The sequence below is a fragment of the Amblyraja radiata genome, chromosome 43 (assembly GCF_010909765.2).
Source record: "Amblyraja radiata isolate CabotCenter1 chromosome 43, sAmbRad1.1.pri, whole genome shotgun sequence".
Classification (NCBI taxonomy): domain Eukaryota; kingdom Metazoa; phylum Chordata; class Chondrichthyes; order Rajiformes; family Rajidae; genus Amblyraja; species Amblyraja radiata.
The window spans coordinates 13,292,093-13,319,959 of NC_045998.1; the positions used below are offsets into that span (position 1 = coordinate 13,292,093).

A 27,867-nucleotide genomic window follows, 5' to 3' on the forward strand; every position below is an offset into this window, starting at 1 on the left:
TAATGTTTAGTGTTTTCTGAGTCATTCGTAACTGTCACTGTATGTCGTGTTGTTACCTGTGGGCGGAGCACCAAGGCAAATTCCTTGTATGTGATTACTTGGCCAATAAACTTACTTAAGGGCCTGTCCCACTTACGCGATCTTGACTCGCAAATTACGCAACCTCGTGGTCGCTTGAGGCGTACGGGCATCGCGGGGCTGGTCCCACTTAGAAGCGCGGAGGTGTATGGAATTGTGCGGGGCTGGTCCCGACATCGCGCGGGGCTCCAAAATTCCTGCCGTGTCTGTCTGAAAATTCCGCTCACCAACGGCCTGTCAGCACGCAGGCGCGTTGCGGTCGTACGCAGCGTCTTGACAGCGTACGCAGTGTCTTGGCGATGTACGCAGCATCTTGACGGCGTACGCCTAGCGCGTGGCGTTGCACGATGACGTCACCGCCCGGCGTGGCTTTGCGTGATGATGTCACCGCCCGACGCCGTGCGACACCCAAATTCAGTCGCTGATTGGTCAGCATGACGCAAATGACGTCACGTGCGAACTTAGCGCGTATTTAGCGCGAACTCCGCTTCCGTTTGGTCGTGCCAAACGCACGCAATCGCATGCAAGTGGGACAGGCCCTTTACTTACTTGGTCAGGATCGAACCCGGGTCTCTGTGGTGCTGTAAGGCAGCAGATCTACCTGCTGCACCTCCCTTGGGTCGAAAGTTCTACCAGGTTGTGTTACGTGAGAAATAACTGCATTGATCGACACCGGTGATCGACACAGGGAAAAGTTTATTGTCAATCTTTAGCGGCATCTAAATGATCAATTAGAGTGGAAACATGAACTCTCGCTACAAGAATGAGAACGTCTTACATTCAGCATTAAAACTGAGTTCCTTTCCAAACATTAAATGCATTTATTGGAAGAGAGAAAAAAGACAAATCACTCAGAAACATGTACAAAATAAAATGAAAGCACACTTGGCTTTACGGGCCATTTGATAAGTAAAAATCCAAGGGGATATCAGGAGAAAGTTTCTTCATTGATGCATTGAATGCTTAGTAAGTCGGAGTAAAAGGCGAGCAGTTCTCAAGAAGCGCTTTAAAACACACACACACACACACACCACGTGAATCGTAAATCCTTTGTACATCAGAGTTTGCTGGATGGAACATCGCGGAGAGAATTGAAGAATGTGAAAATATACAAATGGTGACCTGCAGATAGGCACTTCAGAAATAAAAATTTTTTTTTGCTTCCTCAGTCTCACGACACAGTGGATTGGAGATTTGAAGGAGAGAAATTTCAGAGTCTGAGGTTTACATTGCGTTTCAACAAAGGCATTCTAACAAGGACGTTGCTGGGACTCGAGGAGATGAGTTATAGGGCGAGGTTGTGCAGGTTAGGACTCTATTCCTTGAGAGCGCAGGAGGATGAGGGTAGTTTAGTCAGAGGGTGGCGAATCTGTGGAACTCATCGCCACAGAGGGCTGTGGAGGCCACAGTTAGTGGACATTTTTAAGGCAGAGATAGACACATTCTTGATTAGAACGGGTGTCAAGGGTTATGGGGAGAAGGCAGGAAAATGGGATTAGCAGGCCGAGATCAGCCATGATTGAATGGCAGAGTAGACTCGATGGGCCGAATGGCCTAATTCTACTCCTATCACTTATGAACTTGCGAGGGGGGATCTTATAGAGGTGTACAAAATCAAGTGGGGGATAGGGTGAATGCACAGCCTGTATCTCTAAAGTCCAAAGAAGTCAAATACATTTCTAGCCCAATTGTCCAATTATTTGGGCATTTTTACGAGGATGTTGCCAGGACTCGAGGGTCTGAGCTACAGGGAGAGGTTGAGCAGGCTGGGTCTCTATTCCATGGAGCACAGGAGGATGAGGGGCGATCTTATAGAGGTGTACAAAATCATGAGAGGAATAGATCGGGCAGAGTCTCTTGCCCAGAGTAGGGGAATCGAGGACCAGAGGACACAGGAAAGATTTAATAGGAACCTGAAAGGTAACTTGTTTTACACAAAGTGGGTAGGTGAATGGAACGAGCTTCCAGAGGAGGTAGGCGAGGCAAGTATTATCGCAACTTTTAAGAAACATTTGGATGGGTACATGGATAGGAAAGGATGTAGAGGAATATGGGCCAAACGCAGGCAGGCGGGACTATTGCAGATAGGTCAGTGTGGGTACGTTGGGCCGAAGGGCCTGTTTACACGCTGTGTCACTCACTGGCTATCAGGAGATAGTTAAGGCAGATAAGATGGCAAGGAGCATGCAAGTAACTGGCTTGTAGCGGGGTATTTTAAAGACGGGGAGAGATAGAGCTTAAAGCATTTGATAAACTAACACTGAACTTGTATCAGGGAATCATCTTAATGCAATGATTGAACAGCCGTGTAAGATAGATAGGTTGGTGCTAAAACTCCAGAATTGTAGGCTAATTTTTGGATTACATCCGCACACGAGGACCAGGGAAAATATCTTCGGGTGGATCTTAAAGAAACCTGGATTTTTATTCCAGCATTTTGATCAAATTTAGTTGAATAATAGAAATATCAGAGATGGCACACGAAAGGTGCAAAATGCTGGAGTAACACAGCAGATCAGGCAGCGTCTTTGGAGAAAATGGACAGGCGACATATCAGGTCAGGACATGTTCTCCACAGATGCTGCCCGACCTGCTGAGTTACTCCAGCACTTTGCGGGTAGAGCAGCTGCTTCACGGTGCCAGAGATCCCGCTGCCTGTGTGTGTGGAGTTTGCACGTTCTCCCTGTGACCGCGTGGGTTTGCTCCCATGTCCCAAAGACGTGCGGGTATGTCGGTCAATCAGCCCTCTTTAAATTGCCCCCCTAGTGTGTAGGCAGTGGATAAGAAAGTGGGATAACTTAGAGCTAGCGAGAATGGGCGATCGATCGTCGGCATGGACTCAGTGGGCTGAAGGGCCTGTTTCCGTGCTGTATCTCTAAACTAAACTAGTGGGGCTAGTGGAATCAAGGGATATGGGGAGAAGGCAGACACGGGTTATTGATTGGGGACGATCAGCCATGATCACAATGAATGGCGGTGCTGGCTCGAAGGGCCGAATGGCCTCCTCCTGCACCTATTTTCTATGTTTTTATGTTTCCAAACTAAGGTAAACGCTATCTCTGCAAGGGCCGGCTACATGCATTATGGAGTTGATTTCTGAGAATAGAATGTGTTCTGCCTGATATCGGCATCTGAGAGTAGTGTTGGGTGTGTGTTTGTGTGAAGTGGCCGGTACATTGAAAATGAAACATAGAAAATAGGTGCAGGAGGAGGCCATTCGGCCCTTCGAGCCTGCACCGCCATTCAATATGATCATGGCTGATCATCCAACTCAGTATCCTGTACCTGCCTTCTCTCCATACCCCCTGATCCCTTTAGCCACAAGGGCCACATCCAACTCCCTCATAAATATAGCCAATGAACTGTGGCCTCAACTACCTTCTGTGGCAGAGAATTCCACAGATTCACCACTCTCTGTGTGAAAAAGGTTATGTGTACAGAAGGTAGTTTAGTTTAGAAATACAGGGCAGTGACAGGCCCTTTGGCCCACTGAGTCCGTACCGACCAGCGATCCCCGCACGCTGACACTACCCTACACACACTAGGGACAATTTCACATTTACACACAAGCCAATTAACCTACAAACCTGCACGTCTTTGGAGTGTGGGTGGGAAGCATAGAAAACCCATGCAGGTCACGAGGAGAATGGGCAAACTCTGTAGAGACGACTGTACGCCCGTAGTCAGGATCGAACCAGGGACTCCGGCGCAGTGAGGCAGCTGCTCTAGCTGCTGCGCCACCATACCTATCCTAGATGGGGGAGCTGATTGTGTGTGGGTGTGCGTGTGTGCGTGTGGGTGGATGACAAAGGCACTGCTATCTGAGCCGGAGAACAGACTAAATAAGCTTAGTCTGTTGCTATGTGAGACTAAACACCGTGACTGCTTCTAACTACCCTTGCCCTTGTTAATAAAGAATCACCTTGCAACTGATCCAAGGTGGAGGCCAAGCCAGGCCACTCTCTGCGTGCCGGTCCCAGAAGTGGATCTGCGATCGCCCATCACCATCGCTCCTCTCTTTTAAAACTCAATCAGTTGGGAGGGGAAACCCCTCTCTCCCCCCACTCTCAGTCTAAAGAAGGGTCTCGACCCGAAATGTCACCTATTCCTTCTCTCCAGAGATGCTGCCTGACCCGCTGAGTTACTCCAGCATTTTGTGTCTGTCTTCTCTGTAAACCCAGCATCTGCAGTTCTTTCCTACCCATTCCTTCTCTCCAGAGATGCTGCCTGTCCCGCTGAGTTACTCCAGCATTTTGTGTCTATCTTTAGCAAACTGTACACTGCGAATGGTTCGATTGTAATCATGTATTGTCTTTCCGTTGACTGGTTAGCACACTACCAAAGCGTTTCACTGTAGACAAAAATGCTGGAGAAACTCAGCGGGTGAGGCAGCATCTATGGAGCGAAGGAAATAGGCAACGTTTCGGGCCGAAACCCTTCTTCAGACTAAAGGTAATCCTTGTTCTATTGTAGGTGTCTAGATGACAATAAGTGCTCTCCCAGAAATCTGGGATGGAAGGGTTGTGATTTTGGCCAGGGTGCAGAGGTGACAACAGGAGGAGAAGCAGCATCTATAGGGAGTGAAAGGGGGAAAGGATACAATGGGGAAGGATCCGGAATGGTGCAGAAAACAGCGACGAAAACAAGAGAATTACAAGAAATAAAATTGAAAGACAATTGATGAGAAATTAGGGTATAAATGAGTGGAGGCACGAGGAAATGCAAGTGCTGGTTTACAAAAAGAGACAGAAAGTGCTGGAGTAACTCAGCGGGTCAGGCAGCTTCTATAAAGAACATGGATGGGTGATGTTTCAGGTGGGAAACAAGGAACTGCAGATGCTGGTTTACAAACAAGGGACACAAAGTGCTGGAGTAATTCAGCGGGTCAGGCTGCTCCTCTGGAGAACATGGACGGATGGCGTTTCAGGTCGGGACACTTCTTCAGACTGATTGTGGGGAAGTGAGGGTGAAAGCTGGAAGAGAGGAGGGCAAGGCATAGCCTGGGTTGTGATAGGTGGATATAGTTGAGGAGTGGGGGCGAGGGGGGGTTGATAGGCAGACGTTTGGACAAAGGCTGGTGATGAAAAGGCAAAAGGCATGAGATAAGGCTAGAAGGAGGTAAGAATTGTGAAGCCAGAGAGAGGGATATTGGGGAAAGGGGAGAAATGGCAACGAGTCCAGGTAGGGTACAGGGACGGGAGGGGGAATGAGAAAGGAGTTTGGGGGGGGGGGGGGGGTATTTTTTAGGTTGGTTACCAAAAATTTGAGACTTAAATGTTGATATCGTTAGGTTGTAAGCGGCAGACAGAAGATGTGGAGTTATACTCTATGGCTTTATAGATACACCATGGAAACAGGCCCTTCAGCCCACCTAGTCCATGCCGACCAGCGATCACCCCGCACACTAGCAATATCCTACACACTAGAGACACATGTCGCCTTTTACAGAGGCCAATGAACACAAACCTGCACGCGTGTTTGGAGTGTGGGAGGAAACCGGAGATCCCGGGGGAAACCCACGCAGGCAGGTCAGGGAGGGGAGGTAGAAACTGCGTACAGACAGCGCCCATGGTCAGGATCGAACCCGGGACTCTGGCGCCGTGAGGCAGCGACTCTACCCCTGTGCCGCACCAAATGTCGTGTGAGATATGAATTTTATAAAATGACGACGCATGAGATAGGGAAAGTTGAAATCAGAAACGGCGGTGAAACTAAAGGAATACATTAGTGTTATTGTGGAGTCGGGGGCAGTCATAGATGGCCAAGCTCCAATAAGCAATGGACAAGGGCCCATGGTATCCACACCCAAACATATGGTTTTAATCTAGTTAAAAATACAGAGCTGATAATTTGTTGATTTCATTAAAGCGATTTTCAAATAACAGACCGACACACACACCCACACACATTAAAGTAGTCTCTGACATACAGCAAGGGACAGCTGGCAAGTTAATCACCCGCTGAAATCAATGTGGAGTCCCCAGGAATTACAAGATTCATCTTCACAAGATGCGGAATTAAAAATAGACCAGTGGCTTTTGACCAGAATTTGGTGTTTCTCACTTATTCTCGGAACTATACATTTTTGGGAAGTGAGGTAACTTCAGGAGAACGGGGTTGAAAGGGTCAAAATAGATCAGCCGTGTTCAAATGATGGAGCAGGCTCGACGGGCCGAATGGCCAAATTCTGCTCCTATGTCTTATGAAGATTAACGTCTGACATCTAGTCAAGTCACATCTAATTGGGTAATCAAGACTTGGTTTGTTTTCCCATCAGCGAAGAAGGAAGCCATCTTGAGACTTATGAGCGGGCAAGATATACATAGAAACGTAGAAAATAGGTGCAGGAGGAGGCCATCATGGCTGATCGTCCCCAATCAGTACCCCGTTCCTGCCTTCTCCCCATATCCCGTGACTCCACTTGCCCCATAAGCTCTATCTAACTCTCTCTTAAACCCATCCAGTGACTTGGCCTCCACTGCCCTCTGTGGCAGGGAATTCCACAAATTCACAACTCTCTGGGTGAAAACGTTTTTTCTCACCTCAGTCTTAAATGGCCTCCCCTTTATTCTAAGACTGTGTGGCCCCTGGTTCTGGACTCGCCCAACATTGGGAACATTTTTCCTGCATCTAGCTTGTCCAGTCCTTTTATAATTTTATATGTTTCTATAAGATGCCCCCTCATCCTTCTAAACTCCAGTGAATACAAGCCTAGTCTTTTCAATCTTTCCTCATATGACAGTCCCGCCATCCCAGGGATCAATCTGGTGAACCTACGCTGCACTGCCTCAATCACAAGGATGTCCTTCCTCAAATTAGGAGACCAATGGGGTAAGGGACAAGTGAATGACAAGAAGGTAGACGAAAATGCTGGAGAAACTCAGCGGGTGAGGCAGCATCTATGGAGCGAAGAAGGGTCTCGACCCGAAACATCAACTATTCCTTCGCTGCCTCACCCGCTGAGTTCCTCCAGCATTTTTGTCTACCTTTGATTTTTCCAGCATCTGCAGTTCTTTCTTAAACAAGTGAACGGCAAGAGGTCACGATGGAACCTCGAGCAAGATGGCAAACCGGAGTTGGCAACCCAAGATTCAAGGCCTGTTTGGTTATCGTGAGAACTTAGCTGCAAGTCCAAACAAAACTCACAAGTACGTTTAAAAGAAAACACATTGCCACTTTGTTTTTGACACTCCAACATCTATAAAGGGGTGTACATGACAGCGAGTTAGCAGTAGCTTGATAAGCCACTGTGCTGGTGTAGTTCAAAATGGTGTCTGTGACTGGCCTCAGGTGCAGTCAAGTCAAAGCAGGCGGCCATCTTAGATCTGAAGAGTTGGATGAAGAAGGGGGCGACTATGCCAACTCTTCGACTGTGCGTATCCCAACGGATTTTCTTGCTCTCAGTTGGGTTGTGGATTTGGGGGAGGGAGAGGAACAATGAAATCGGAGGGAGGTTTGAACTGATTGACCTCCCATTCGCTCCCCCTCAACGGAAGGTGATGTACTCTACGCTAGATAGAGGCATCAAACCGATGGATGTCCGTGAGTCAGGCAAGGGTGGGTTGCAATCTGTAGACCGGGGGAGAGCAGAAGATGGTGAGCAATGTCGGTTCCTCGCCAAGTCTTCCTGCACCATTCCCACGTCGGCCTGAATGACCAGGCGTGGTTAGATAAGTTAATTCAGGAATCAAGAAAGAGGTTGTATCCAGTTGATGGCTCACTTGGCCCTCTGAAGATCAGTTTGGCACTGTGTTTGGTTTTTATTTTAATCCTTTTCTCCCCACTCACCGACCATCTCTCAAAGGCTCAGCGGGTGGGTTGTGCTACACCAGGGATGTGCCCGTGGTGTTGAATGTCTGTGCAAAATGAGAGTCATCATTTACTTCTATAGAACTGCATCTGAGGTGAGTTGGCTGTTGCTTGAAGCGACTGAAATCCCTCCCTCAGCCTTGAACCAAAGTCGAGGATTGTTCCGCAGATGGGTGGCCGATGAGTGTATCTGCAATCCTTCCGAAAGCCAAGGACCTTCGATCAGCAATCTGAAAGCAAAGGAAGAAAAAACAAATTCAGCCAGGCATTAGCTTACTTTAGGAAAGAACTGCAGATGCTGGTTTAAATGGAAGGTAGACACAAAATGCTGGAGTAACTCAGCGGGACGGGCAGCATCTCTGGAGAGAAGGAATGGGTGACGTTTCAGGTCGGGACCCTTCTTCAGACTGATGTCAGGGGAGTGGGTGGGACAGAGATAAAATGGAGTTGGAGACAGTGAGACTGGTGGGAGAACTGGGAAAGGTAGGGGGGATGGAGAGAGAGGGAAAGCAAGGGTTACTTGAAGTTAGAGAAGTCAATGTTCATACTGCTGGGGTGTAAGCTGCCCAAGCGAAATATGAGGTGCTGTTCCTCTGGTTTGCGCTGGGCCTCACTCTGACATTGGAGGCCCAGGACAGAAAGGTCAGTGTGAGAATGAGAGGGGGAGTCAAAGTGTTGAGCAACTGGGTTTAGCTTAGTTTAGTTTAGTTTCGAGAAACAATGGGGAAACAGGCCCTTCGGCCCACCAAGTCCATGCCGACCAGCGATCCACGCACACTAACGCTATCATACACACATTAGGGGCAATTTATAATTTTGTTTTACCGAAGCCAATTAACCTACAAATCTGTACGTCTTTGGAAGGTGGAAGGAAACCGGAGCATCTGGAGAAAACCCACGCAGGTCACGGGGAGAACATCCAAACTCTATGCAGGCGGGGGCACCTGTAGTCAGGATCGAATCCACGACTCTGTCTGGCGCTGTGAGGCAGCAACTTTGCTGTTGGGGGCGGGAGAAACATAGAAAATAGGTGCAGGAGGAGGCCATTCGGCCCTTCAAGCCAGCACCGCCATTCATTGTGATCATGGCTGATCGTCCCCAATCAATAACCCGTGCCTGCCTTCTCCCCATATCCCTTGACTCCACTAGTCCCTAGAGCTCTATCTAACTCTCTCTTAAATCCATCCAGTGATTTGGCCTCCACTGCCCTCTGTGGCAGGGAATTCCACAAATTCACAACTCTCTGGGTGAAAAAGTGTTTTCTCACCTCAGTCTTAAATGACCTCCCCTTTATTCTAAGACTGTGTGTGGCCCCCGGTTCTGGACTCGCCCAACATTGGGAACATCTTTCCTGCATCTAGCTTCATCAATTACAGTCTGGTTCAGCAGTTTAGACACTCACTCCCGTAATAAATTACAACGCATAGTTAACAAAGCATCCAAAATCATCAGCACTCCCCTTCCATCAATAGAATCACTCCATCACAAACGGTCTGTGTCAAGGGTGAAGAAAATCATCTCTGATCCCTCCCACCCAGCTCACCACATCTTCCACCTGCTGCCATCAGGAAGGCGCTACAGCTCACTGTCCGCCAAGACATCTCGATTTAAAAACAGTTTTTACCCACACGCAATCCGAATTCTGAACACACTATGACAACAGCACATATCCTCCCCATGCATGTACTGTATATTGAATGATGTTGTGTTTTATGTTATGTTTGACGGGAATCAGCCTACCTTGTAACATCCTGTACTGAACCTGAATTCCACCAGCTTGACTGTGTGGTCATTAAATAATCTAATCTAATCTAATCTAATCCAGTCCTTTTATAATTTTATATGTTTCTATAAGAACCCCCTCATCCTTCTAAACTCCAGTGCATACAAGTCTAGTCTTTTCAATCTTTCCTCATATGACAGTCCCGCCATCCCAGGGATCCCAGGTCTCGCTGCACCTCCCCCTTACCTAACCTAACCCCATTGAGATAATAATCTGCCCCCTTGTTTTTGCCGCCAAAGTGGATAACCTCAGAAGCAGGAATGCAGAGGTAGAGTGTTCATTCATTTACTATTATGCTTGAGAACAACTGCATTTTCAGGCCCCAGCAAGGAGGAAAAGATGGCCAAATGCCAGTCAATACCACAACCTCCAAAGTGTGTTTAACTAAACAAGGCCTTTCCCCCCGTTGCTATGAGAATAATATCATCATAGACTTTTCTTAGAAACAGCACTGGCCAGGATTCAGCGCACTGTTAATTCGGTGCAGTTGTATTTTTTCGATCACTATGTTAGGGATCGTATTACTCAAGGCAATTCCAACATAAACCTGGTTAAATATAAAAGCTGATCACAGCAAAATCTCGAACGCCAGGCCTAAGTTATGGTGACAAACTCAAACACATGGCGTGCAACAATCTGATCTGGAGCCAGGTTTATCTTTTGCACAGCATTCAAAACATTTCAGTATCTTGGGCAATATCTTGGACAGTAGAGTTGCTGCCTCACAGCGCCAGAGACCCGGGTTCGATCCTGACTACGGGTGCTGTCTGTGCGGAGTTTGCACGTTCTTCCCGTGACCTGCGTGGGTTTTCTCCGAGATCTTCGGTTTCCTCCCACGCTCCAAAGACGTGCAGGTTTGTAGGTTAATTGGCTATAAGTGTAAATGTAAATTCGTCCCCAGTGTGTGTATAGGGTAGTATTAGTGTGCGGGGATCGCTGGTCGGCACGGACTCGGTGGGCCAAATGGCCTGTTTCCGCACTGTATCTCTAAACTAAACTACATTTTTAAGTTTAGAGGTGATTTGAAAGGTTGGATGTTGAAAGGATGATTCCCTCAGGGTGAAATCTGGAAATAAGAGATATGGTTTCAGAATAAGAGCTCATCTATTTGGGACAACAGATGAGAACAATGTTCCCTCATCTCTGGTCTATAGAGAGGCCAATGTTTAGGGGATAAGACATGACAATGGGGCTCAGGTCAGGATCAGATCAGCCATGATCTTACTGAATGGCGGAGGGTTAGAGGGGCCATATTTCTCATGTTCCACCTTTTGATGAGATCACGTTATCATTGGTAGGGCTACTACTTCACAGCGCCACAGACCCAGGTTCGATCCTGACCTCGGGTGGAGTTTGAACCCTTCTCCCTGTGACCGCACGCGTTTCATCCGGGTGCTCTAGTTCCCTGCTACGTTCCAAAGTAGTACAGGTTTGTAAGTTAATTGGCCTCTGTAAATTGTCCCTACTGTGTAAGATAGTGCTAGTGTACGGGGTGATCGCTGGCCAGCACGGACTTGGTGGGCTGAAGGGCCTGTTTCTATTCTGTTTCCTTCCACATCCCAAAAGACATGCTGGTTTGTAGGCTAATCGCCTTCTGTAAATTGATCCCTGATGTGTAGGGAACACTAATCAAGGATTTGTCGATCTCTGCCTTAAAAATATCCACTGACTTGTGGCCTCCACAGCCATTCGTGGCAATGAATTCCACATATTCACCACCCTCTGGCTAAAGAGATTCCACAGATTCACCACCCTCTGGCTAAAGAAATTCCTCCTCATCTCCTTTCTAAAGGTACGTCCTTTTATTCTGAGGCTGTGCCCTCTCGAGTCCTAGATTCTTCCACCAGTCAAGGGCCATTTGCACTAAGCACATCATCGATGAGTTAGATACTGTTAACATTTCGAATGTTTCCATCTTGCAGGCTCCCCCAGCTCTCTCAGCCTCATGTTCTCTGGCAAGCTAGCAAAAAGCAGCCATCATTTTTTAATTATAATCTGGGTACATTCTGTGCTTTAACATATATTCTGCTTTGCTTGTCCAATTGGCCTCTCACCAAGATATTGACCAACTCAGCACTGTAGCTGACAAACTCTAGACACCAGGCTGCACATTGCAAGAAGAACCCACTCCCTGAACACACACACTCAAGTTCACACGCGCACACAATCGCACACACACATATGCACACGCAGTCACCCACACACTCACACACGCATGCTCACACACGTGTACATAGATACACACGCACCCACAAACATAGACACACTGACATGCACACTCATACACATGCACTCACTCAAGTGCGCACACACACGCATGCACGCACACGCACTCACAGACACACTCACACACATTCACAGACACACTCCAACACACACACACTCTCATCTTATAACTTTACTGTGCCACAATGTAACCATCTCCCATGTGTAGTGATTGTTGTAATTAGTAAATAAATCAGTTAATTTGCACAATCCATGCACGGACAAACATTGACATATTGGCTAGGTATTGGTTAGATAGAGGGGCACAGTGGTGTAGCAGTCGAGCTACTATTTTACCGAAGACAATGAACCTACAAACATGCACGTCTTTGGAGTGTGGGATGAAACCGGAGCAAACCCATGCGGTCCGGTTTCATCCCACATTCAAACGTGGGTCTCTGCCGCTGTAAGGCAGCAACTCTACCGCTCCAGACGGCATGTAATCGCGCCTGACCTTCGTGGGACCATCGCGGCTCATCACGACCACAAGGTCCCGTAATTTGCGTGCCTTTACAGTTATGTTTTCCAACTGAAGTTACAGGGTGTGTAATAGGATCCGTAACAGATGACCAATTGACAGCTTCATCTCCCCCCCTCTGCTACCACAGTAACGGTGGCTGATGTCCATAGGTTCCTGGAGCAGAATTAGCCCATTCGGCCCATCAAGTCTACTCCGCCATTCAATCACTCCCATTCTATCTCTCCCTCCTAACCCCATTCTCCTGCCTTCTTTCTGCCCATAACCCCTGACATCGCATGAATCAAGTATCTATTGACGGCCTCCACGGCCGGCTGTGGCAATGAATTCCACAGATTCACCACCCTCTGACTTAAGAAATTCCTCCTCATCGTCTTCCTAAAGGAACGTCCTTTAATTCTGAGGTTGAGGCCTCTGGTCCTAGACTCTCCCACCAGTGGAAACATCCTCTCCACATCTACTCTATCCAGGCCTTTCACTATTCGGGAAGTTTCAATGACGACCCCACTCATCCTTCTAAACTGTCATCACGTCGACATTCTAGACTCATTTTGCAATGAATAATAAATGCTTCAAAAGCAAAGGTAGCACCTTCATTGAGAAAGTGCTCACCAGACCATGAAGTACTTTATGTTGGAGTGCTCTCCCTGTTCTAATAGGAGTGATGCAGCCCCTAATTTGTATTCATCCCATTCCCACAAACAACGCACTTTAATGAGCTTTTCAGTCTTGGTCTTTGAAGAAAAATATTAGGCAGGACAAGTGGAGAATTCTGGTTCTGAAGCCTCTGGGGAACTTATACCTCACCTTCAGGAATAGATTGGGTAGATACACAGAGTCTCTTGCCCAGAGTGGGTGAATCGAGGACCAGAGGACATAGGTTTAAGGTGAAAGAGAAAATGATTTAATAGGGACCTGAGGGGTCACTTTTTCACACAAAGGGTGGCCGGTGGTTGTATGGAACAAGCTGCCAGAGGTGGTTGTTGAGGCAGGGACTACCCCATCATTTAAGAAAGAGTTAAACAGGTACATGGATGAGGCAGGTTTGGAGGGATATGGGACAAATGTAGGCAGGTGGGACCAGTGTAGCTGGGACATGCCGGCCGGTGTGGGCTAGTTGGGCTGAAGGGCCTGAGGAGGCAGACAGGAACGTGTTTTTAACACGTCCCCAGTAGAAGAAGCAGCTCTCTTTCAACACCAACTCTGGTGGTGTGGGTTTGGAAGCAAGAGCACTACCCGCTGAGTAAGGCTAAAAATAGTCTGTGTGCTGAAAGGGATATTCTTATATATAAAACGGTTAAGTATATATACCCCCTGCTAAATCTGTTTGATATTCCTGGTGACTGAAGGCCTCGGTTAAACGGACGGCCATACAAACACCACTTGAATGAAACACTATCTGACACAAGATGTTTGCCACATGAGTCACGATCTCGGTTTTGAGTTAATTGACATACCTAGCAGTCTTTATTGAGTCTTTGGGGCTTCTGCATGCTTTGGTCCCCCTGCCCACCTTCATTATTTTAACAGGTTGATTGCGCTGTCTTCCCTTCAAGGTTCACAAGTAACGGCTGCCAAGCCTCCATCACTGGCCTAGGGTCACTGTTGCAGCTTGCCCTTCCTGAGAGTGAACTCATGGGATACAACTGGCTCGGATGGAGTCCCTGTCCCTGGCCATGTCCTTCGAACCTGTGCGGACCAGCTAGTTGGAGTATTCCTGGACATCTTTAACTTCTCCCTACTCCTGTCGGAGGATCTTACCCTCCTTAAGATGACCACCATTATCCTAGTGCCAAAGGGAAGCTTTAATGACTACCGCCCGATGGCTCTGACATCAATCACGATAAAATGCTTTGAGATGTTGGTCATGGCACACATCAACTCCATTCTCCCAGGCAGCGTAAAGACCGCTGCAATTCCTCTACCACCACAACAAAAAGTTGGTACATTCTCTATTGTCTATTATATACTACAATCTGGATTTTCTTTTCTCTCACACTCTAAGTTGAATTCTTGATCTCTCAACCTGCCTCGTAGTGGCCTTTACACTTTTTTAACCTGCACTTTCCCTGTAGCTGAAATGCTATGTACTACAATCTGGATTTTCTTCTCTCACACTTTAAGTGGAATTCTTGATCTTCCAACCTACCTCCTTGTGGCCCGTGTGCTTTTTTTAACCTGCACTTTCCCTGCAGCTGAAATGCTATGTACTACATTCTGGATTTGTCTTCTCTTTTGTCTATCTGATGTTTGTATCTACTTGTGCACGATATGATTTGCCTGGACGGAGTGCAAAACAAAGTTTCCACTACTGCCACCCACCCATCAACTATTCCTTGATAAAAAAGAACACAAAGTGGTGGAATAACTCAGCAGGTCAGGTAGCCTCCCTGGAGAACATAGATAGGTGACATTCAGGGTCAGAGTAATTGTTGGGAGGAATGGAAGAAAGCTGGGAAGAGGGGCAGCTCAAAGCACGGCAGGTTTAGTTTAGATAGGCACAAAATCCTGGAGTAACTCAGCGGGGGAGGCAGCATCTCTGGAGAGAAGGAAAGGGTGACAATTCGGGTTGAGACCCTTCTTCAGACTTTATTTTAATTTGGTTTAGCTACAGCATGGAAACAGGCCATTCGGCCCACCGAGCCCGCGCCGACCAGCGATCCCCGCACACTAACACTATCCTACACACGAGGGACAATTTGCAATATTTACCCTGCCAATTAACATTCAAACCTGTACGTCTTTGGAGCGTGGGGGGAAACCGGAGCAGCCGGGGAAAATCCACACAGGACATGGGGGAGAACGTGCAGACTCCGTACAGACAAGCGCCCTTGATGTGACACCTTGCCGCCGTGAAATAGGTAATAGGTAGATACAGGTGAGGCTGGCTTTCTGATAGACAGATGGTGGGACAAAGGCCTGAGGTTTTAGGAATACAGGATTGAGGATTTGCAACCAGGGAAGCCAAGGTAAGGAACGTACAGTAGGTGGAGGGGGGGAAGAAGGGGACAAATAGGTGCAGGTCCAGGTGGGGTTTAGGGGAGAGGGGGTAGACAGGTAGCGTGACGGAGTGGGGGGGGGGGGGGGGGGGGGGAGGGTTACAAGAATGATCCCAGGAATGAGTAGTGTTTAAGAAAGAATCGAAGGTAGACAAAAATGCTGGAGAAACTCAGTGGGTGAGGCAGCATCTATGGAGCGAAGGAAATAGGTGACGTTTCGGGTCGAGACCCGGAAGGGTCTCGGCCCGAAACGTCACCTATTCCTTCGCTCCATAGATGCTGCCTCACCCGCTGAGTTTCCCGAAACGTCACCTATTCCTTCACTCCATAGATGCTGCCTCACCCACTGAGTTTCCCGAAACGTCACCTATTCCTTCACTCCATAGATGCTGCCTCACCCGCTGAGTTTCCCGAAACGTCACCTATTCCTTCAACCATAGATGCTGCCTCACCCGCTGAGTTTCCCGAAACGTCACCTATTCCTTCGCTCCATAGATGCTGCCTCACCCGCTGAGTTTCCCGAAACGTCACCTATTCCTTCACTCCATAGATGCTGCCTCACCCGCTGAGTTTCTCCAGCATTTTCGTCTACCCAAGAATGAGTAGGTTAACCCACGATGAGCGTTTGTCGGCACTGGGCCTGTTCTCGCTGGTTTAGAAGAATGATGGGGGGACCTCATTGAAAAATACATAATAGTGAAAGGCCCTGGATAGAGTGGATGTGGAGAGGATGTTTCCACTAGTGGGAGAGTCTAGGACTGGAGGTCACAGCCTCAGAATGAAGGGACGTTCTTTTAGGAAGGAGATGAGGAGAAATGTCTTTAGTCAGATGGTGGTGAATCGTGGAATTCTTTGCCACAGGAGGCCGTCAGTGGATAGTTTTAAGGCAGAGGTACATAGATTCGTGATTAGTACAGGTGTCAGAGGTTATGGGGAGAAGGCACGAGAATGGGATTAGGATGGAGAGATAGATAGATCAGCCATGATTGAATGGAGGAGTAGACTTGATGGGCCGAATGGCCTAATTCTACTCCTATCACTTATGATCTTATGAGGGTTGTTCACAGGTTACCTAGCATCAGAGAATTTGACATTATTGGCCAACCCTTGCCAGCAGCAAACACGTTGGTTGTGTTGTGTTGTGATACTTCAAGGGCTACCTCATGTGGCCAGAGCTATCAGATATAACTCATGCTTGAAATTTGACTCCCACACCCTCTATTCCAGAAACAGGGTAATGTTACTCGAGGGAACCTGCTAGCACTGTTTTTAAAACGGTCCCACACAAATTTCATGATATTTTTAGATGTTTTTGAAAGCTCTTTAAAAAGTGATTGCTGACGTTGCTTTAATGGTGACCAAGCATACCAACTGGACATCTTGGCACTGGTATTTGACTGGTGTTATCTGTCTCGGAAGGGTGGCGCAGCGGTAGAATTGCTGCCTCATAGCGCCAGAGCGCTAGGTTCGATCCTGACTGCAGGTGCTGTCTGTACGGAGTTTGTATGTTCTCTTCGTAGCCGTGTGGGTTTTCTCCTGGTGCTCCGGTTTCCCCCCCCCCCCCCCCCCCCCTCACATTCCAAAGATGTACAGGTTTGTTGGTTAATTGGCTGTCCGTAGTGTGTGGGGTGGTGCTAGTGCACGGGGATCGTTGGGCGGCGGTGACTCGATGGGCCGAAGGGCCTGTTTCTGTGCTGTATCTCTAAAACTAATCGACACGTAAAATGTAGGAAGGAACTACAGATGCTGGCTTACACCAAAGATAGACACAAAAAGCTGGAGTAACTCAGTGAGTCAGGTGGCATTACTGGGGAATAGGAATAGGTGACGTTTCGAGTCGAGCCCCTTCTTCAGACTCTTCCAGGATAAAGATTCAAGCGTAGTATTTACTAAACTATCTCATCTTCCACCTCAGAAGTGAAAGTTATGCCCCTGTCCCACTTAGGAAACCTGAACGGAAACCTCTGGAGACTTTGCGTCCCACCCAAGGTTTCCATGAGGTTCCCGGAGGTTTTTGTCAGTCTCCCTACCTGCTTCCACTACCTGCAACCTCCGGCAACCACCTGCAACCTCCGGGAACCGCACGGAAACCTTGGGTGGGGCGCAAAATCTCCAGAGGTTTCCGTTCAGGTTTCCTAAGTGGGACAGGGGCATTACTCCTCTACCTTGGCCCCAACAATGCTTACAAACATTGAAGATCCTCCACTCAGTATTCTCTTCTCTATAGTGAGATGAGCCCAGCCTGATACCTCTTAGTTCCAGTCCCAGTGCCTCAACGGCTCTTGTGAAGCACTTTTCCATTTTTTAAAGGTGCTGGGTGAATTTTTGCCAGTTTTGGGTGGAGGTGTTGAAGCAGGTTGAATTAAGAAATGGCTACTGATGTTATAGGACACATAGTGCTGGAGTAAACTCAACAGATCAGGCAGCATCCCTGGAGAACATGGATAGGTGACACTTCAGATCGGGATACTTCTACAGAATTTGGTTTTGGAAGCCCTGGAGATCACAGCAGAGGAGGAAATCTTCCATTTCCATAAATCCAAGAGCTTGATTTGGAGATAGCACGTTTAGTAGGGGGAGGGTGTAGGACTAATAGCCCTGTTCCACGGTACGAGTTCATTCCAAGAGCTCTGATTCGAACTCGGAGATTTACGGTAATGGCCGCTCGTCGGTACTCGGACATTTTTCAACGTGTTGAAAAATCTTCACGAGTCTTCCCGTGCTTACCTACCGTTAGCGAGTCTTCCCGAGTACCTGCCGTTAGCGTTACGAGCCGCTAAGAGACGTCCCCGAGCTCCGACGTACCCGCTACGTTCATTCTCCGTGCTTACCAGGAGTTTGATTTTTTTAAACTCGGGAGAGCTCTTGGAATGTACCGTGGGACAGGGCTTTAAGGATTTTCAGCATCGGAGCAAGGCAAAGATGATATTCTGAGGAGGGCAGACCAAAGGAACAAACCCCAAGAGACTTCTTCTTCCTGCTTATGGCGTGCACAGCCTAAAGTTGTAGGACAACTTGATCTTATTTGATTATGCACACCAGGTTGATTGCATTCGTTGAAACACGTGAAGGTTGCAATCTCCCACCCCCCCAAGAGACTGAAATAGGAAATCTGTGAGTCCTTGAGGCACAAGGAGGTCAAGTTCCCGGGCTAATTGGCCAGGTCCATCTATTTTGACACTACAGTCAAGAATGACTACTGACACCTTTACTTTCTCAAAAAGCTCGTCCAAATGACTCTTCCCAACTTTAGCAGACGTTCCATGGGAAGCATCCTATCCAGATGCATCAATCTGGTTCAGTTTTTTTTTGTTTTGTTTTTAATTTATTAGAAGTAGTGTACATTACAGTGATATAAGCCAAAAATAACATAATACATTTCCTGTACCACTTCATATTTTAAACTTTAAAAAGAAGAAAAGTAAAGAGAGTTAGATAGGATAGTAAATAATAATAATAATACATTTTATTTATGGGCGCCTTTCAAGAGTCTCAAGGACACCTTACAAAAATTTAGCAGGTAGAGGAAAAACATGTAAGGGGAATGAAATAAATAGTAGAGACATGACTAGTACACAAATTAAAGACAGAATTCAATTCAAAACACAATATGAGGCAATTCAAGCACAGATGAAAAGGGAGGGGGACGTGGGGCTAAGGATAGGCAGAGGTGAAGAGATGGGTCTTGAGGCGGGACTGGAAGATGGTGAGGGACACGGAATTGCGGATCAGTTGGGGGAGGGAGTTCCAGAGCCTGGGAGCTGCCCTGGAGAAGGCTCTGTCCCCAAAACTGCGGAGGTTGGACTTGTGGATGGAGAGGAGACCGGCTGATGTGGATCTGAGGGACCGTGAGGGTTGGTAGGGGGAGAGGAGGTCAGTGAGATATGGGGGGGCCAGATGGTGGAGGGCTTTGTAGGTGAGGACCAGGATTTTGTAGGTGATCCGGTGGGAGATGGGAAGCCAGTGAAGTTGTTTGAGGACTGGAGTGATGTGATGCCAGGATTTGGTGTGGGAAAAAAGTAAAAAGTGCGTGAAAGAGTGATCAAGAGAGACCCTTAGAAACGTAAAACTCGAAAAAGGGTTAAGAAGAAAGCCAATGAAAAGGAAAGAGAGAAATAGAGAACAGAAGATATGTAAAAGTTATAAAAGATATAAGGGATATACCTACTTCGTATTTTTACACACTCCTCACCAGGTCCTGAAAACATTCATTTTCAAGGTTATGTTGCACCCTATACTTGTAATAAGTCGACAAATGGAGACCAAATCTTTTGGAAATGGTCTGGTTTGCCTGCTAGGAGGAATCTCATGTCTTCCAGGTGTAACATTTTGGACATATTTGAAATCCACATATTTATCGTTGGTGTCGGGGCGTTTTTCCAGAATTTAAGTATGAGTTTTTTTCCCGTTATTAAACCGTAATTAAGTAAGCTCTTTTGGGACGAAGTTCAGTTTTAGTTGAGTTTATTACTGTGACCTTCCACGTGAAAGGTACAGCGAAAAAGTGTTTTTGTCTGCATGCTTTCGAGGCATAGAAAAGACAAAACATGAATGAATACAATCAAGCCGTCAACAGTGCCCAGATTAAGCCGTCCGAGACTGCCTTTGCTGGAATCTTGAGAGAAGAAAACACAAAATGCCGGAAGAACTCAGCGGGTCAGGCAGCATCTGTAGAGGAAAATGGGCACACAGTCCTTGAGACTGCTCCGGCATTTAATTAGATCATGTCTGATCTGTTCTGCATATTAATTCCACCATTATTAATTTATGATTTGAGCCAATTTTAATTTAGTTTCGTTTCGTTTAGAGATACAACGTGTATCCCTATTAACGCTACCCTACACACACTAGGGATATCTTTTACATTTTTAAAACCAAACCAATCAACCTACAGACATGTACGTCTTCGGAGTGTGGGATTAAACCGAAGATCTCGAAGAAAACCCACGCAGGTCACGGGGAGAACGTGCAAACTCCGTACAGACAAGCGCCCGTGATCAGGATCAAACTCTGGCGCTATAAAGCAGCGACTCTACATTGCGACACCGTACCGCCCAAATAAATGACATTGAATCCCAATCTTGAAGCTTTCTTTTGACCCCAGCCATCCAAAGTCGCTCTGAAGGCAAGAGTTACAGACTTCTGCTGTTTCCTGAGCTGTAATTTATTAGATTATTCCTCTTTGTGCTGGACTCCACCCAGAAGAGAATATATTTACCTTCATTCTATACTTCCATAAACACCTTGATCGGATGATCCTTAACGGTAATTTATGGCATTAACGATCGCAGAACTTTGCAAGCACTTAACAACCAATAAAGCACTTTAAACATGTAACGTCAGCAAACGTTGCAGCTAATTTGTGCCCAATGAACAGAAATATTGTTTTAAGTAATATTATTTGAGACATACTTAATCTCCAATATCGAAGATAGATACAAAATGCTGGAGTAACTCAGCGGGACAGGCAGCATCTCTGAAGAGAAGGAATGGGTGATGTTTCGGGTCAAACGTTTCCTGAATTTCTGTTCAGAAGAAGAAGGGTCTCGACTCGAAACGTCACCCATTCCTTCTCTCCAGAGATGCTGCCTCTTCCGCTGAGTTACTCCAGCATTTTGTGTCTATCTTCGATTTAAACCAGCGTCTGCAGTTCCTTCCTACACATAATCGCCAATATCCTTGGGGTCTTTTACATCCTCTTGAGAAGACAGACAGCGTATGAAATTGTACAAATATTCAACATTCTGATTCAGAGGTGACTGACCCACATGTAGACAAAAAAGCTCCATAGATGCTGCCTCACCCGCTGAGTTTCTCCAGCATTTTTGTCTACCTTCGATTTTTTCAGCATCTGCAGTTCTTTCTTAAGGAGCGAGTAAGGATGTTAGGTGCGAGTTGTTTAGGTTAGTTTAGTTTAGAGATACAGCATGGAGACAGCACGGCCCACCGGGTCCACGACGACCAGCGATCACCCATACGCTAGCATTATCCTACACACTAGGGACAATTCACAATCTCGCTGAAGCCAATTAACCTCCAAACCTGCACGAGTGTGGGGGGAATCCGGAGCACCCGGAGAAAATCCACACAGGTCACGGGGAGAAGATACAAACTCCGTACAGACAGCACCGTGGTCAGGATCGAACCCGGGTCTCTGGCGTTGTAAGGCAGCAACTCTACCGCTGCACCACCGTGCCACCCTTAGTCTGCCAGGTAACTACATTTGGATTACATGAGAATAGGTGGCCTTCATCAGTCAGGATATTGCGTATAGTCTGAAGAAGGGTCTCGCCCCGAAACGTCACCTATTCCTTCTCTCCAGAGATGCTGCCTGTCCCGCTGAGTTACTCCAGCATTTTGTGTCTACCTTTGATTTAAACCTGTACCTGCAGTTCTTCCCTACACATATTGAGTATAGAAGTTGGGACGTTATGTAACTGTGGTACAACATGTTGGTGAGGCCCCATTTGGAGTATTGTGGTCAGTTTTTGTCACCCTGCTATAGGAATGGATGTCGTTAAACTGAAAAGACTGCAGAGAAGATTTACGGGGTGGGAGGTTGCAACCTTCACGTGGTCCGCCCTGTTTCAACCAATGCAATCAACCCGGCGTGCACAATCAAATAAGATCAAATAGAACAAGTTGTCGTACAACTTTAGGCTGTGCACGCCATACGCAAGAAGAAGAAGAAGTAGATTTACGAGGATATTGCTAGGATTTGAGGGCCTGTGCTTTAGGGAGAGGTTGAGCTAGGTCTTTATTCCTTGGAGCGCAGGAGGATGAGGGGTGATCTTATAGAGGCGTACAAAATCACGAGGGGAATAGGGTGAATGCTCTGTCTTTTATCCAGAGTAGAGGAATCAAGAACCGGAGGTCATGGGGTGAAGGGGAGAGGTGGGAAATATTTAACAGGAATCTGAGGGGTGTCTTTTTTACACTAATTGTGGTGCGTATGGAACAAGCTGCCAGGGACGGTAGTTGAGGTAGGTACTACAAAAACATTTACCAGACATTTGGACAGGTACACGGATAGGAAAGGTTTATAAACATAGAAAATAGGTGCAGGAGTAGAGGCCATTCGGCCCTTCGAGCCTGCACCGCCATTCAATATGATCATGGCTGATCATCCAACTCAGTATCCTGTACCTGCCTTCTCTCCATACCCCCTGATCCCTTTAGCCACAAGGGCCACATCTAACTCACTCTTAAATATAGCCAATGAACTGTGGCCTCAACTACCTTCTGTGGCAGAGAATTCCACAGATTCACCACTCTCTGTGTGAAAAATGTTTTTCTCATCTCGGTCCTAAAAGATTTCTCCCTTATCCTTAAATTGTGACCCCTTGTTCTGGACTTCCCCAACATCGGGAACAATCTTCCTGCATCTAGCCTGTATAACCCCTTAAGAATTTTGTAAGTTTCTATAAGATCCCCCCTAAATTTTCTAAATTCTAGCGAGGATATGGGCCAGGTGAGACATCTTGGTCGGCATGGACAAGTTGGGCTGAAGGGTCTCTCTCTGCGCTGTATGACGCTATATACTCATAATAACAGATGGAAGGGTCGGATTGGGTTAATAAAAATTGTCAAGCTGGAATATGACACATCAGGGATTGGATATCATGAAAGGATTAGACTGTTCTTTAATTTCATTGCAGACATTCCTGCTGGAACATTTAAACAAGGGAGACTGGGTCTCGAGTTTGTCTCTCAACCCCCCTCACTCTGGGCCTCACTTGTTTCTGCCTTTCAGAATCAGAGGGCAGACGTATGAAAAATGTTATTCGCTCTTTAGATTGGAGTTAAAATGCATGGAAATCGAGGTTGTTTGTTATGGACTTGGTCTGGGATGGAGAGAAAGACAGGAGTGGGTGGAGAACAGGGGTTTTGTTTAGAGAGAAGGAATGGGTGATGTTTCGGTTCAAGTCACTTCTTCAGAAACCTCACCCATTCCTTCTCTCCAGAGATGCTGCCTGTCCCGCTGAGTTACTCCAGCATTTTGTGTCTGTCTTCGGTTTAATCCAGCATCTGCAGTTCCTTCCTACAAAGATGTTTCGTTTGGAGATACCATGTAGAAACAGGCACTTCAGCCCACTGATTTCAGTTCAGTTTAGTTTATTGTCACATGTACCGAGGTACAATGAAAAGCTTTTGTTGCGTGTTAACCAGTCAGCGGAAAGACAATACATGATTACAATCGAGCCATTTAGATATCTCGGGTGAGGCTAGTCGGGAGCTCCAACGTCGCAGAAGGCTCGGCCAGCCCCGACGCGAGGTTCGATCGCCCGGCGCGGGGGTGCTGACATCCCCCCGATGCGGGAGCAGATCGCCTCGATCTGACTGACCTAGCCATTGAAATTCCTCGTATGTTGCAAAACATACTTGGCGAATAAAGTGTGATTCTGATTCTGATATAGATACAATCACGCCATTTATCAGGCCAGATAGACATGGGTATAATGTTTAGTGCAAGGTATATATATAATATAGTTATATAAAGGTATATAGATATATATATAATATAGATACAATCAGGTCATCTATCAGGCCAGATAGATATGGGTATAACGTTTAGTGCAAGGTAAAGCCAGTAAAGTCTGATCAAAGATATTTCAAGGGTCACCAATGAGGTAGATAATAGTTCAGGACAGCTCTCTAGATGTGGTAGGATGGTTCAGTTGCCTTAGTTGTTGTCTCATTGGTGACCATTGGTCCGCATCGACCAGCGATCCCCGCACATTAACACTATCCTACACACACTAGGGACACTTTTCATTCATACCAAATCAATTAACCTGCAAACCTGTACGTCTTTGGGGGGGTGGGAAGAAACCGAAGATCTTGGAGAAAACCCACGCAGGTCACGGGCAGAAGATATAAACTCCGCACAGACAGTCTCCGTAATCAGGATTGAACCCGGGTCTCTGGAGCTGTGCGGCAGTAAAGCCTCTGTCCCACGATGCGAGTTTACCCAAGAGCTCTCCCGAGTTAAAGAAAATATCAAACTCGTGGTACTTCATCACGAGTATTTTTTTACTCTTGGAAAATGTTCACACTGTTGAAAAAACTTCACGAGTTACCGCGTTTCCCGAGTACCTGCCGTTAGCATTACGAGCCGCTACGAGATATCAGCAAGCTCCGACGTACCCGCTACGTACTTACCATGAGTTTGATTTTTTTAAAACTCTTGAGTAAACTCGCATCGTGGGACAGGGCCTTTACTCTACTGCCGCGCCACCATGTCATATTGTGTCTATATTCGGTGTAAACCAGTTCCTTCCCACACCTACATTCTCTCTTCTACTGTTCAGTCTGAAGAAGGGTCTCCCATTCCTTCTCTCCAGAGATGCTGCCTGACCCGCTGAGTTACTCTAGTATTTTGTGTCTCCCTTCACTCTCCTACCACCAGTTTGACAGCTGTTCTCAACCTTATACTGCCCAGTGCACCACTACCCACAGTAATAGTCATTCTTTCCCAACATGAAGATGCGATGAATTTAGTTGAGTTTATAATTGTCTCGTGTACCAAGGTACAGTGAAAAGCGTTTAGTTTGCGTGCTATCCAGTCAGGGAGAAAGACTATACATGAATACAATCAACCGGTCCACAGTGCACAGATAAAGGATAAAGGGTTTATAACATTCAGTGCAATATATAACAATGAAGTCCGATTAAAGATAGCTCAAAGGTCTCCAATGAGAGACTGTAGATGGGAGGTCAGGACCATACTCGAGCTGATGAGAGGACAGTTGCCCGATAACAGCTGGAAGGTGTATGTTTTCAAACATAGACATAGAAACAGAAAATAGGTGCAGGCGTAGGCTTGCATGGCTGATCATCCAAAATCAGTACCCTGTTCATGCTTTCTCCCCATATCCCTTGATTCCGTTAGTCCCAAGAGCTCTATCCAACTTGAAAACATCCAGCGAATTGGCCTCCACTGCCTCTGTGGCAGAGAATTCCACAGATTCACAACTCTTTGGGTGAAAAGGTTTTTTCTCATCTCAGTGCTAAACGGCCTACCCCATATTCTTAAACTGTGTGTGACCCCTGGTTCTGGACTCCCCCAACATCAGGAACATTTTTCCTGCATCTAGCCTGTCCAATCCCTTAAGAATGTTATATGTTTTATATAAGATCCCCTTTCATCCGTCTAAATTCCAGTGAATACAAGTCGACCCATTCTTTCATCATATGTCAGTCCCGCCATCACGGTAATTAACCTGGTGAACCTACGCTGCACTCCCCCAATTGTAAGAATGTCTTTCCACAAATTAGGGGACTAAATCTGCACACAATACTCCAGTATAAACTTCTGTACTTTTTGCCTGATGTGAGAGGGAAGAAGAGGGAGTGACCGGGATGAAACTGGCCAAGTTCCTAAGAATTTAAATCGGCAGTATCTGGGCCCCTGAATGACTCACTGAGTGTAAGTGATCCAGGCTGCATGCCTATTATGCACAGTTGTCAGAAATCAACCGAAGAGATTGCATCATTCTGAACCTGTCCTCGAAATCATCTCTCTCTGAAACCCATTTCTCACTCAGCAGCATGTCCTGGATATTGGTTAAACTATAGTCTTCCCAATCGAACAATACTATGCCTTTAAAACTATCATTTATGATTTCAAAGGCCTTTGCAGTCCTTGGACCTCTCTGTGATTGTCCACTGTAAGTTTCTGAGCGTTAGAGCTATAGTGTTACAGCGCGGAAACAGGCCCTTCGCCCAACTTGCCCACACCGACCAACGTGCCCCGTCTACACCAATTCAACCTCACTGCATGTTTGGCCCATATCCCTCTAAACCTATCCACATATCTGTCTTCATGTTTTTTAAACATTGTTCACAAGTTATAGGAGTAGAATTTGGCCGTTTGGCCCCGTCTAGTCTACTCCGCCATTCAGTCATGGCTGATCTCTGCCTCCTAATCCCATTTTTCTGCCTTTTCCCCATAACCCTCGACACCCGTTCTGATCAAGAATTTGCCTTAGAAATATCCACTGACTTGGTCTCATTGTGACAGTTATTGCCTCAACTACCTCCTATCGCAACTCGATCTATCTACCCACCACCCTTTGTGGAAAAAGGTTGCCCCTCAGGTTTCTATTAAATCTTTACCCCCTCACCATAAAACTGTGTTCTCTGGTTCTTCATTCCCCTACTCTGGGTAAATGATTCTGCATTTACCCGATCTATTTCTCTCATCAATGTATACACCCCTATAAGATCACCCCTCATCTTCCTGCGCTCCAAGGAAAAAAGTCCTAGCCTGCTCAACCTCTCCTTGGTCTGAAGAAGGGTTTCGGCCTGAAACGTTGCCTATTTCCTTCGCTCCATAGATGCTGCTGCACCCGCTGAGTTTCTCCAGCACTTTTGCCTACCTTCGATTTTCCAGCATCTGCAGTTCCTTCTTAAACTCCCCTTAGTCATACAAGGTTTGTAGGCTAATAGGCTTTGGTAAAATTGTAAATTGTCCCTAGCGTGTAGGATAGTGTCAGTGTGCGGGGATCGCTGGTCGGTGCGGACTCGGTGGGCCGAAGGGCCTGTTTCCGCGCTGTATCTCTAAACTACAGCGAAACATAGAATCCCTTCCACGTTGTGATATTTTTAAGTCCCAGCCTTTAAATAGATTATACCTTTTAATCGAGTGGGAGGCTGGGTTAGAAAGACAGCGAGAGAGAGATTCCTGCCATGTAGGGCACTCCGAAAGAATGGAGACTCAGCATCTGTAACCTTTGCGGTGGATAGATAGAACAGCTGTTAATATGTGACTGGGCTCCAAGCCACAGCAACTGTCACTCAGCTGAACCCTCGTTCCAATAACAACAGGACTTTGCACAACTGGTATCAGGGTCTGACTCCCTCTAACTATACGTGCCCAATGCCCAGTCAAAAGCTCAGAGTGCAAGGTGCGCCACAGAGTAGGTAAAACTCGCTACACGCTCCCCAACTATGGCTAGGTACACAATCAAGCTCCTCTAAGCGTTCCGTTCAATTTCACACCTCATACCAAACACAAATTGGAGGGACAGCACCTCATATTTAGCTCGGGCAGCTTACAAGTGATGAAAATTGATATAGCGTAGGGGAAACTGCAGATGCTGGTTTCAATCGACAGCGGACTGACACCAGTCTGAAGAAGGGTCTCGACCCGAAACGTCACCCATTCCTTCCCTCCAGAGATGCTGCCTGTCCCGCTGAGTTACTCCAGCATTCGGTGTCTATCTTTGGTATGAAAATTGATTTCTCTAACTGCAAGTAACCCTTGCATCCCCTCTCTCTCCGTCCCTCCCCCACCCTTGTCATTATACTAGTTTCACTGTCATTCTGTGGAGTTTCATTGTCCGTATAACTCGTTATCACCAAGCCCACAGCCCACAATGGCCCGTTGTTTTTTGGGCCATTGTAGCCTCCACCTTTCCTTCATTATCCTTGCTTTCTCCATATCTTCCTTT

General features: G+C 46.8%; 1 protein-coding gene across 1 annotated transcript in view; it reads right to left on the reverse strand.

Annotated features, from left to right (window-relative positions):
• Positions 1–7,007: 7,007 nt before the first annotated feature.
• Positions 7,008–27,867, reverse strand: part of LOC116968077 (insulin receptor substrate 1-B-like) — a 118,819-nt gene continuing 97,959 nt past the window's right edge. Inside the window, exon 3 of the mRNA XM_033014701.1 lies at positions 7,008–8,117. Within this exon, the coding sequence (XP_032870592.1) occupies positions 8,110–8,117 (8 nt within the window). The 3' untranslated portion in view covers positions 7,008–8,109. The remainder of the gene's footprint in view (positions 8,118–27,867) is intronic.